The sequence below is a fragment of the Hemiscyllium ocellatum genome, chromosome 9, assembly GCF_020745735.1.
Source record: "Hemiscyllium ocellatum isolate sHemOce1 chromosome 9, sHemOce1.pat.X.cur, whole genome shotgun sequence".
NCBI classification, from domain to species: Eukaryota; Metazoa; Chordata; class Chondrichthyes; order Orectolobiformes; family Hemiscylliidae; genus Hemiscyllium; species Hemiscyllium ocellatum.
In genome coordinates this window covers 56,455,021-56,468,184 of record NC_083409.1, presented here as the reverse complement: position 1 = coordinate 56,468,184, position 13,164 = coordinate 56,455,021, and the positions used below count along the sequence as shown (strand labels likewise).

Genomic DNA, 13,164 nt, shown 5'->3' with positions numbered 1-13,164 from the left:
CGCCTCAGGCGACTGACTGTGTGGAGTTTGCACGTTCTCCCCGTGTCTGCGTGGGTTTCCTCCGGGTGCTCCGGTTTCCTCCCACAGTCCAAAGATGTGCAGGCCAGGTGAATTGGCCATGCTAAATTGCCCGTAGTGTTAGGTAAGGGGCAAATGTAAGGGTAGGGGCATGGGTGGGTTTCGCTTCGGCGGGTCGGTGTGGACTTGTTGGGCCGAAGGGCCTGTTTCCACACTGTAAGTAATCTAATCTAAAAAAAAACATTCACAGACCACTAATTCACATTGTATCTACTGAGGATTAAAAAAATGAGCCTCAGAACATCCATTATTAATCTTTAACTGCATGGGATACAACCCATTCAACCCTAGTGATTTATCCACCTTCAAGGATATCAGTCCACTATTCCCATCATGCTTATTCTATGTATTGCAAACCCCTCCCCTTTAACTGTAGAATGTCTGCATCCCTCACCCTTGTGGAGATACAAAGTACTCAGCAAGAACCCTGTCCACAGCTTCTACATCTAAGCATAAATAAACTTATATACCTCAGATTGGTCATACCCTTTCCTTAGTTATCCTGCTCTTAATGTACTGTTAGGACATCTTGGGTTTCACTTAGTTTTACCTGCCAATACTTTTTCATATCCTCTAGAACAATGTTTCTGTTTTATCTTACCCTGTACATACTGGATTTGGCAGTACCTTTTTTTTCCATTTGGCGGCAAGTGACCACATTGCACCCCCTGAATTTTGCTTTTCAAAGTATTTCACTGATTTGTTATTGATTTTTGATCAAGTAGCTAGATCCAGTCTGCTTGCACCCGAACATGGAGAAAGGGAGGACTGCAGATGCTGGAGATCAGAGTCAAAAAGTGTGGTGCTGGGAAAGCACAGCCAGTCTGGCAGCATCCAAGGAGCAGGAGAGTCGATGTTTCAAACACAAACTCTTCATCAGGAATGCAGTGAAGAGCTCATGCTTGAAACATTGATTCTCCTGCTCCTTGGATGCTGCCTGATTGCCTGTGCTTTTCCAGCACCACACTTTTTGACTTTTACCCGAATAACTCTCACATTCATACAATTTGACTTCCCCACAAGTCAGAACATTTGCACCCATTTGATTTTTGGCCTTTTCCATAATCATGTTAAATCTAACCACATTATGGTCACTGTCTTCAAAATGGTCACCCACTGCTACTTCTTCCACTTGCTCAGTTCTATCTCCTAAGACTAAATCCAGAATTGAGCTCCCCTCTTGTTAGGTACTGGCCAAAAAGGTTATCTTGATGGAGTCAAGAATTTTGCACCGTCAGTGCCTTTCACATTTTTCTATATCACTGGGATATTAGGATAAGTTGAAGGCCCCAACTATGTTGTTCTATTGTTTTCCATCAAATATTTGTGTGTAAATTTGCTCTTCCACCTCCATCCCATATTTAGGGGCCTATAGCGCATTCCTAATCGTATGGGTGCCCCTTTTTTTAATCTCTGAACTCAATTCATTTGATGATGATATATCATCCCTCCTTGCAGCTGTAACTGATCCCATAATCAATCATACCACCCTTCACCTCACCTGTCTGAAAATTGAGGGATGTTAAACTGCTATTTTTGCCTCACTTTAAACTAAGCTTTTATTATTGTGATGACATCAAACTGCATTTCTGTAACCATTGGTTTTATTCACTGTAATACCCACCTTTGCATACGTGCCTTTTAACACTACCAAATTCTTAAACTGTACACTGTTAAAACCTTTGTTTCTGCTGCCTTTCAGAGTCAGAGTCACTGTCACTGACTAAATTTCTATCTCCTTTTCGTGGCTCTGAATCTCCCTTCATGGTTATTCGACCTGCTCCTGCTCAGGTACAGACGGTCTGACTTGTACAGATCCTATCTTCCCCAGAACTGACCCAAAGCCTCAGAAATCTGATGCCCTCCCTTCTACACCAGATTCTCCTGTTTCTTTGTTCACGAGCAGGTGGCTCTGACAGTAATTCAGAGATTACTGTTCAAGATCCTGTTTTTCAATCTCTTTCCTAGCTTCCTAAAATCTGCCTTCAGGACTTCATCCCTGTTCCTACCCAAGTCACTGACACCAACATGGGGCCACAATCTCTGGTTGTTCATCCACCCACAGAAGGACATCACGCAGTCACTCCAAAACATCCTTGAAACTGGGACCACACCTTCCTCCAACCTCAGAAATGCCTATCTGTTCCCCTAATTAATGAATCCCCTACCACTGTTGCTCTTCCTTCGTGTACAGTAGAACTGCCCATGGTGCCACAAACATGACTCTCACTGTCAATCCCTTTAAACCTGTGCTGTCATGGCTTTCAATCATTAGATACACATTTCATTAACCAATGTTCCAAGTGAAAATTCATAATTATTTTCTCAGTTGCAGAGTATGTTATTCATTCATTAGCATCCTATATTGGATTGAATTCATTGTCACATGTACCAAGGCACAGTGAAAAGCTTTGCCTTGCGAGCAATACAGGCAGGTCACGTAGTTAAGTAGCATAGATAGGAAGTAATAGGTAAAGAGTTATAGTTCAGTTCAACAATAGAGTTCCCTTCTAATCAACAGCTACATTGATCAGCACAATCCTCTTAGACAGGTGACTGAGGGGGAGCACTTTGGGGCCAGCGACCATCTTCCTATTAGATTTAAAATAGTGATGGAAAAGGATAGACCAGATCTAAAAGTTGAAGTTCTAAATTGGAGAAAGGCCAATTTTGACAGTATTAGGCAAGAACTTTTGAAAGCTAATTGGGGGCAGGTAAAGGGACGGCTGGAAAATGGGAAGCCTTCAGAAATGAGGTAATGAGAATCCAGAGAAAGTATATTCCTGTCAGGGTGAAAGGAAAGGCTGGTAGGTATGGGGAATGCTGGATGACTAAAGAAATTGAAGGTTTGGTTAAGAAAAAGAAGGAAGCATATGTAAGGTATGGACAGGATAGATCAAGTGAATCCTTAGAAGAGTATAAAGAAAGGAGGATTATACTTAAGAGGGAAATCAGGAGGGCAAAAAGGGGACATGAGATAGCTTTGGCAAACAGAATTAAGGAGAATCCAAAAGAGTTTTTACAAATACATTAAGGACAAAACGGTAACTAGGGAGAGAATAAAGCCCCTCAAAGATCAGCAAGGTGGCTTTTGTGTGGTGCCACAGAAAATGAGGGAGATACTAAATGACTATTTTGCATCAGTATTTACTGTGGAAAAGTATATGGAAGATATAGACTGTAGGGAAATAGATGGTGACATCTTGCAAAATGTCCAGATTACAGAAGAGAAAGTGCTGGATGCCTTGAAATGGGTAAAGGTGGATAAATCCCCAGGACCTGATCAGGTGTACCTGAGAACTCTTTGGGAAGCTAGAGAAGTGACTGCTGGGCCTCTTGCTGAGTTATTTGTATCATCGATAGTCACAGGTGAGGTGCCGGAAGACTGGTGGTTGGCAAACACGGTGCCACTGTTTAAGAAGGGCGATAAGGACAAGCCAGGGAACTATAGACCAGTGAGCCTGACCTCGGTGGTGGGCAAGTTGTTGGAAGGAATCCTGAGGGACAGGATGTACATGTATTTGAAAAGGCAAGGACTGATTAGGGATAGTCAACATGGCTTTGTGCATGGGAAATCATGTCTCACAAACTTGGTTGAGTATTTTGAGGAAGTAACAAAGAGGATTGATGAGGGCAGAGCGATAGATGTGATCTATATGGACTTCAGTAAGGTGTTCAACAAGGTTCCCCATGGGAGACTGATTAGCAAGGTTAGATCTCATGGAATACAGGGAGAACTAGCCATTTGGATACAGAACTGGCTCAAAGGTAGAAGACAGTGGGTGGTGGTGCAGTGTTTCTTTTCAGACTGGAGGCCTGTGACCAGTGGAGTGCCACAAGGAGCGGTGCTGGGTCCTCTACTTTTCGTCATTTACATAAATGATTTGGATGCGACCCTAAGAGGTACAGTTAGTAAGTTTGCAGATGATACCAAAATTGGAAGTGTAGTGGACAGCGAAGAGGATTACCTCAGATTACAACAGGATCTTGACCAGATAGGCCAATGGGCTGAGAAGTGGCAGATGCAGTTCAATTCAGATAAATGCGAGGTGCTGCATTTTGATAAAGTCTTAACAGAACTTATACACTTAATGCTAAAGTCCTAGGGAGTCTTGCTGAACATAGAGACCTTGGATTTCAGGTTCATAGCTCCTTGAAAGTGGAGTCGCAGGTAGATAGGATAGTGAAGATGATGTTTGGTATGCTTTCCTTTATTGGTCAGACTATTGAGATGGGAGGTCATGTTGTGGCTGTACAGGACATTGGTTAGACCACTGTTGGAATATTGCGTGAAATTCTGGTCTCTTTCCTATTGGAAAGATGTTGTGAAACTTGAAAGGGTTCAGAAAAGATTTACAAAGATATTGCTAGGATTGGAATAGGGAGAGGCTGGGGCTGTTTTTCCTGGAGCATCAGAGGCTGAACGGTGACCTTATTGAGGCTTACAAAAATTATGAAGGGCAAGTCTTTTCCCTGGGATCGGAGAGTCCAGAACTTAGATTCTTAGATTCCCTACAGTGTGGAAACAGGCCCTTCAGCCCAATAAGTCCACATCGACCCTCCGAAGAACAACCCACCCAGACCTATTCCTTCACATTTACCCTTGCATCTAACACTATGGGCAATTGAGCATGACCAATTCACCTAACCTGCACATCTTTGGATTGTGGGAGGAAACCGGAGCATCCAGAGGAAACCCACGCACACATGGGGAGAATATGCAAACTCCACACAGACAGCTGCCCAAAGCTGGAATTGAATCCGGGTCCCTGGTGCTGTGAGGCAGTAGTGCTAACCACTGAGCCACCGTGCTGCTCCGCACCGTGCTAGAGGACATGGGTTTAGGGTGAGAGGGGAAAGATATAAAAGAGACCTAAGGGGCAACTTTTTCCACACAGAGGGTGGTACATGTACGAATGAGCTGCTAGAGAAGGGGTGGAGGCTGGTACAATTGCACTTGGATGGGTATATGAATAGGAAAGGTTTGGAAGGATATGGGCCAGGTGCTGTCAGGTGGGACTAGATTGGGTTGGGATATCTGGTTGGCATGGACGGGTTGGACCGAAGGCTCTGTTTCCATGCTGTACATCTCTATAACTCTAGACGTATTTAGATTAGATTAGATTACTTACAGTGTGGAAACAGGCCCTTCGGTCCAACAAGTCCAAACCAACCCTCCGAAGCGCAACCCACCCATACCTTACATTTACCTCTTACTTATACTACGGGCAATTTAGCATGGCCAATTTACCTGACCCGCACATCTTTGGGCTGTGGGAGGAAACTGGAGCACCCGGAGGAAACCCACGCAGACACGGGGAGAACGTGCAAACTCCACACAGTCAGTCGCTTGAGTCAGGAATTGAACCCGGGTCTTAAGCGCTGTGAGACAGCAGTGCTAACCACTGTGCCACCGTGCCGCCCTCCTGAGATATTTCAAATATCTCAGAATGAATAAACGATAAAGCATTAGAATGATTGAATGAAACAAATTCTGAGCAAAGTCTCTATCGACTATTAAAATCAAATAAATTGGGCACATACGTACAGCAGTTTGTTACATCTTCAGTATAGAGCCAAGTGTCTTATTTGTGAAATGCAATTCGGTTGTTACATTAACACACATGACAGTCAATTGTCACATGACAAGGTCTAATAATGTGCAAATGAACAACCAATTAATATGCAAAATTTAAAACAGGACATACTTACTCAACAAGGCAAGCAATAGCTCAAAAGAGAGAGTTAATGTTACAGATCCATTACCTTTTGTCAGCCTGGAAAGTGTTTGAGATGTAACAAATTTTAAGCAAGCATAGAAGTGGGTAAATAGAGAAGGTGGGGGGGAATGGGAGAATGGAAGGAAATGTCTATAAATGGGTGGAAGACAAGCAATTAAATATTGATAGAAACAATGTTGCACGGCAAATGGGAATGAGGCAATTCAAGAAACAAGCCAGAAACCCAGGTTCAATTCCCACCTCAGGTGACTGACTGTGAGGAGTTTGCACATTCTCCCCGTGTCTGCGTGGGTTTCCTCCGGGTGCTCCGGTTTCCTCCCACAATCCAAAGATGTGCAGGTCAGGTGAATTGGCCATGCTAAATTGCCCATAGTGTTAGGTAAGGGCCAAATGTAGGGGTATGGGTGGGTTTCGCTTCGGTGGGTCGGTGTGGACTTGTTGGGCCGAAGGGCCTGTTTCCACACTGTAAGTAATCCAATCTAAAAGAAGGGCTAAGAGTAGGTGACTATCCAAAAAATGGAAGTGATGTAAAATTGGTGATTCAATAATTCATCTGGAATACAGTAAAATTCCTAAATGTTATATTCATGCTGTTTCTCAAGCTTATGTTGCACTTCGTCAGAGCAGATGTTGCTGGACAAACTAAAATGACAGGCAACCAGAAGCTCAAACACACAACTGTGGACTGAACAAAGGTATTCCATCAAGTGCTCACACAACATGCATACGAACTCCCCAAAGGAGATAAGACAATGTACAAGTTGCGAATGTTTTATTAAATTTTAAGATGTGCATGTTAATTGCCATTTCATCTGTAAGCAGTTTGGGGTTCTGGATGGTGGGAAGGGACAACGCAGGTGTTGTATCTTTGGTGTTTGGATGGGAATGGAGCATTGGAATGGAGGAGATGTTGTGGCTGATTGAAAACAGAATAACGGCTTTGCATAGGAAGTTTCTTTGGAATGCTTAAAGGGAAGGGAAGGAGATGACATGCTTCACGAAGGCATCATTCTGGAAGTGGGAGAAATTGCAGCAGATTCTCCACTGAGGTTGATGGGATGAGAATAAGGGTATGGGGGGGGGGGGGGAAGAGAAGAATCCTTTCATGATTCTAGGAGGGAAAGAAAGTTACAAGAGTAGAAGTTTTCAAAAGGGCTGGGTACAGTGGAAAGCCTTGTCAACCACCGAAGAGGGAGAAACCTCAGATGATGAAAAAAGGAATATCTTAGAAAATGAGGAAAGCACAGAATGGCAGATTTGGATGAATGGAGATCTTAGAAGATCATAGGACAGGAGGAGGTTAAAGAGGTAGAAGGTTTGATAAGAATGCAAAGAACCAAAGAAAACAGGACAGGGGTAGACCAGTGCCTTTTGATCCTACTCTGGCATTCAATGTGATCATGGCTGATCATTCTACTGAATAACATGTTCCCATGTTCATTGATAACCTTTGATCCTTTTAGTCCCAAGAACTACATGCGTCTTCTTCCTGAAAACAGCGAACATTTTCACTCAACTGCTTTCTGTGGCACAGAATTCCACACGCTCACCACTCTCTGGGTGAAGAAATTTCTCATCATCTTAATCCTGGATGGCCTACTAGTTTCCTTAGCCTGTGACCCCGGTCCTTGACTCCCCAGGTATCAGGAACATCCTTTGTGTTTACCCAGTCTAGCCCTGTTAGAACTTCATAGGTTTCTCTGAGATTCTCCCCCCCCCCCCCCCTAAATTGTTGCCAAAGCACTCTATAGTCAATGAAGTACTTCTGAAGTGTAATCATGGTTTAAGGTAAGCAACAATGCATCAAATTTGCACAGCAAACTCCTATGAGCACAATGTTGATTGGGGGATAATATTCAACCTGAATTGAAACTTTCAGCAACTGGTTGAAACCCTCAAAATCAAGTCAGCTGACTTTTTTTTCTTATTATTACAACATACAATACATTTCCAGGCACAGCTGCTCTAAGACTGACTTGTGTTTCAAGTTTCAGGCCTTTCCGAAGGGTTCAAAGGCAATGGTTGAGTTTCACACGGGGAGGTTTTCATTTCTGGATTTCTTTCTGTAAGAAAAGACCCCTGTTCTAAACCAAGTCTGGAATGCTTTAGTTTTTTGCAATAAATAACAGGGTGGCGTCTACTGTAGACACTGCGATGACTATACTGTTAGTTGCAGCACAAACATTTACTTGTTGAGCAACATGCATGCACACCCTTGGACGTAGTCTGCCCCTTCCTATGCGTTACCATAGCAACTAGGCCTACAGAATCCTAAAGCCTGTGAACAGGAACTACCACATATTTCAAAATATACAGAAATGAAGCATAAAAGCACCAAAAGGTAATCAACATCCTTGGCGGTAAACCTCTAAAGTTGGCACACACTCTGGTATCGAATTACGAATAAAAAAATGTCAAAGGACAAACTGTTAGACAAAGTCAAAAATCAACCAGCTGCAGAAATGCAATATAGAAGAACACTCATACTGCACAGGGGAGGGGAGATTGGGGAAGGGAAGGGAAGGCATTGGGGACAGGGTGGTGGGAGATGGGTGAGGAGATTGGGGGGGGGTGAGGAGATTGGGGGGGGTGAGGAGATTGGGGGGGTGAGGAGATTGGGGGGGTGAGGAGATTGGGGGGGTGTGGAGATTGGGGGGGTGTGGAGATTGGGGGGTGAGGAGATTGGGGGGGTGAGGAGATTGGGGGGTGTGGGGGGTGGGGGGTGTGGGGTTGTGGGGGGTGTGGGGTTGTGGGGGGTGGGGGGGGGTGTGGGGTTGTGGGGGGTGGGGGGTTGTGGGGGGTGGGGGGGGGTGGGGGGGTGGGGGGGGGGTGGGGGGGGTGTGGGGGTGGGGGAGGGGTGAGGGGGTGAGGGGATGGGGGGATGAGGGGGTGTGGGGGTGTGGGGGATGAGGGGGTGTGGGGGATTAGGGGGTGGGGGGATGGGGGTGGTGGTGGGGGGGATGAGGGGGTGGTGGTGTGGGGGATGAGGGGGGTGGTGGTGTGGGGGATGAGGGGGTGGAGGTGTGGGGGGATGAGGGGGTGTGGGGGGATGAGGGGGTGGGGGGTGGGGTGTGGGGCGGGGGTGGGGAGATGAGGGGGTGGGAGTGTGGGGGGGTGTGAGGAGGTTGGGGGTGTTTTAGGGGGGTGAGAGGGGTGTTTTGGGAGGTGAGGAGGAGGAGGTGGGGGATAGGGGAGGGGTGAGGAGGGAAGGTTGGGAAGGGGTGGTGGGGAGAGTGGGGAGGGGAGGTGGGCTGGAGGAGGTGAGGGAGAGGTGTGTATTTATTTTACCCCGTTGGCCGCCGCCATCTGGATGATGAGCTGGATGACATGTTTGTTGTGGAAGCGGCCGTCTCCGCCGACCACCAAGACGGCGCACTGGCGCTCGGCGGGATCCTCCACCGCCGCCGACAGGATGCTCTGGATGAAATTTTCGGCGTAGCCCCTCTGCGCCTGGAAGACGCTGACCCGCTTCCTCAGGCCGCTGGTGCCCGGCTTCTGATCGCCAAAGGCGCTGGTCTTCACCGTCAGGATCCTGCTCATGCTTTCGGCCTTTTCACACCACCCTAACCCCGGGAAAGATTTCCAATTTTTAAATTATTATTATTGTTGTTGTTGTTGTTGTTTTTAATCCTCCTTTCCTTCCTTCCCACACGACTCCCGGTGCGAACCAAGGGCTACACTCGCAGCTTCCTGCTTCAGTGCCTTTTGACAGCTCTTCTCCTCCTCTCCCTGTCTGCTCCTCCTCCTCCTCCTGCCCAGTCCTGCCCCGGCGGCACGTACACCACACACTCTCTGCAAGGTCAGACAGCTGCTGCACTTTGTCCCCCCACCCCCTCCCTCCCTCCAGCGACAAAGGGTCAACACAAATACCCCCCACTCCCCTCAACCTACACTCAGTCCATTCAGTCGCATTGCACAGAGAAGCTTCACACGGATTGCACTTTTCTGTCGTTTCAAATCTTCGGGTGGATGTGGAATGTATTCGCTAAATATGAAGGTTGCTGCAGTTGCACACATTGCATTGACTTTCATGTTCAAATTGACGTGTTTCTTCTCTGTTTTAAAATGATTACTGTATAATTTGGGAGGAGAATTAACCGTGCAAGGCACCCCTTTCAAAGTAAAGAGGCATAAGTACTTCAGATGCTGGAAGTCTGAAATTAAAGTCGACAGAAAATAGTACTTTGTGGAGCAAGAAACTGGCTTCACTTCTCACGTCTGTCCGTGAGTGTTCATCACAGCTGGGGGAAGTTGGAAGTGTAATAGCTTTCGATCAACTGTAGTGGGGAGGGTGCGATCAAGATCAAAACATAAATTAGTGAGAGAGTGCTAAACAGGAGAGATTAAATGACTGAAGCGTTCATAGAGCGCAACGAAAGGGAATTGTAAGAAAGCAAAATTTAAATATATTTGTAGAGGAGAATGAATGGCAGGATCATGCATGACTGCCGTCCAAACGTGAAACAGAATTCAAGACGGGGAGGAATAAACTGACAAGGGAAAGAAAATGGGGGTACGATATGAAAATCAGTAAATTTTAAGTGTGCCCATGACATTTACACCTACCTACAAAACTATTGCACAAGTTGACCGCAGCAATTTCACGCCTACAAATATTTGAGCAGCAAAATACTGTAAAACAAAGATGTTGCTGTAAATTGAACAAGCAGCTCAGTTCCCCCATCCCAATCCAGACAAGCACACCAATAGGGAACAAGCATAGGGTTCTCTGGACCCTCAAGCCCACACTGCCATTCATGGCAGATCTGATTCGTGACCATTACTACCCCGCCCCAATACCTATCACCCTCTTGCTTACCAAAAATCTATCTACTTGCACCTTACAAATATTCAGATTGTGCTTCTATTACCTTCCAAGGAAGAGCATTCCAAAGACTTGTGGTCCTCTATGACAAAACATTTCTCCTAATCTCTCTCTTAAATGTCATAAGGCATAGGAGCAGAAAGAAGCCATTCAGCCCATCAAGTCTGCTGCACCTTTCAATGAGATCATGATTGATTTGCTGCTAATCCTTAACTTCACTTTCCTGTCTTATCCACATAATCCTTAATTCCCTCACCGATTTAAAATCTATCTCAATTTCAAGTATACAGATTCAACTCCCTCTGAGAGAAGAAATCTCTTCCCATCTCTTTCTTAAATGGGTGCTCTAACTGAGTGACCCTTTGCTCAGAGAAAAGGAAAATTTTCAACATCTACCCTGTGAAACTCCCTAAGAATCATACAGAATGGAAACAGACCCTTCATTCCAACTCGTCCATGCCAACCAACTTTCCTCAAATTAAATGGTGGCTCAATGGTTAGCACTAGCACTAGGGTCCCAGGTTCAATTCTAGCCTCCGGCGATTGTGTGAAGTTTACACATTCACCCTGTGTCTGTGTGGATTTCCTCCCACAGTCCAAAAATGTGCAGGTGAGGTGAATTGGCCATGCTAAATTGCCTGTATTGTTAGGCAAAGGAGTACATGTAGGGGAATGGGTCTGGGTGGGTTGCGCTTTGGAGGGTCGGTGTGGACTTGTTGGGCCGAAGGGCCTGTTTCCACACTGTAAGTAATCTAAACTAGTTGTATTTGGCCCATAAACCTTTCCTATTCATGTTTTTGTCCAAACCTTTTAAAATGTTCTAACTGTACCTGCTTCTACTGCTTCCTCTAGCAATTCTTTCTAGATACAAACCACCTTCCGTGTGAAAAAAAGCCTCCCAGGTCCCTTTTAAACCTTTCTCCTCTCACATTAAAAATATGCCCTCTAATTTTGAATCACCTACCCAAGGGGGAAAAAAACCTTTACTATTCACCTTATCTATGCCCTCGTGATTTTATAAACCCGTATAAAGTTGCCCGTCAGCCTCTTACACTCCAGTGAAAAAGGTTCCAGCTTATCCAACTCTCCTTATAACACAAACCCTTCAGTCCTGATAGCATCCTTTTAAATCTTTTCTGCACCCTCTCCAACTTAATGATATCCTTCCTGTAGTAGGGTGACCAGCACTGTATGCAGTACTCCAACAGTGGCCTCACCAGCGTCCTGCACATCTGCAACATGACATCCCACCTCCAAATTCAATGGTCTGAGCAATGAAGAAAAGCGTGCCAAACACCTTCTTTACCACCCTATCTACCTGAACCCCAGGTCTCTCTGTTCTGCAACATTCCTCAGGGCTTACTATTAACTGTGTAAGTCTTGTCCTTATTCATCTTATCAAAATACAACCCCTTGCATTCATTTAAATTAAACTCCATGTGCCACTCCTCAGCCCCTTGGCCCAATTGATCAAGATCCCTTTGTAATTTTAGAGAACCTTCCTCACTGTCCACTATACCACCAATTTACGTGTCATCCACAAGCAGGTGGCTTCTCATTATGCTCAACACCAATGAGTGGAGACTCAACATACTCAACCTCCCCTCAAATCAATGTCGTGAACATTCTCTGGATTACTTCAATGCCAACATATTTTTCCTTAGATAAACTATTCACAGCAGTTTAGATGTGGCCTAACTAAAATCTTGTATGTTTTAGCAAGATCTCCCCATTGTTATACTCCATTTTCTTTGAAATAAAGGTCAACATTCTACTTGTCTTCCTTAATACCCCTGCTGAACATGTATGCTAGTGTTTTGTGATTTTGCATAAAGACTCCCAAAACCCTCTGTTCTGCAACTTTCTGCAGTCTTTCTTCTTTTAAACAATATTCAGCCCCTCTATTTTTCCTGTCAAAATTCATAACTTCACATTTTCCCTCATTAAACTCCATCCTGAGTGAGGTTTTTGCTCACTCTCTTAACCAATTTGTATGCCACCGTAGACTCTGTGCCATCCTCACCACTTGCCTTCCTAACTATTTTATTGTGATCCGCATATTTGGCAATGGTACGTTAACTTGCCTCATCCAAGTCAGTGATATATGGATTAACACCTTATTTTTTAAATAGTGACGCTTAGTTGTAGAATCTTTTTATCGCATGTATTTTGTCAAGACCTCTCAAGTTCTTATATGTCAAGTCACCTCTTACTCAGGAGATACAAGCCCAGCTGTACAATCTTATTTCATAAGACAATCCACCCATTCCAGAAATGGGAACATGAGAAATAAATGTAGAAATTGCTGGAGAATCTCAGCAGGTTTGGAAACATCTGTGGACAAAAAAAACAGGGTTAACATTTCAAGTGCAATATGTTTCGTCTTTGGATATGGGCTAAAGGTTAACACTGTTTCTCCCTTCAGTGCTGCTGCCAGATCTGTTGAGTTTCACTTGCATTTTCTGTTTGTATTTCAGGTTTTCAGCATGCACAGTTCTTTGTTTTTATATTAGAGGATTG

The 13,164-nt window shown here is 44.9% G+C and overlaps 1 protein-coding gene across 1 annotated transcript in view; it reads right to left on the bottom strand.

Moving 5' to 3' along the window:
* Positions 1-9,564, bottom strand: part of pgm1 (phosphoglucomutase 1) — a 74,860-nt gene extending 65,296 nt beyond the window's left edge. The window contains exon 1 of the mRNA XM_060830372.1: positions 9,108-9,564. Coding sequence (XP_060686355.1) covers positions 9,108-9,359 — 252 coding nt within the window. The 5' untranslated portion in view covers positions 9,360-9,564. The remainder of the gene's footprint in view (positions 1-9,107) is intronic.
* Positions 9,565-13,164: the final 3,600 nt, after the last annotated feature.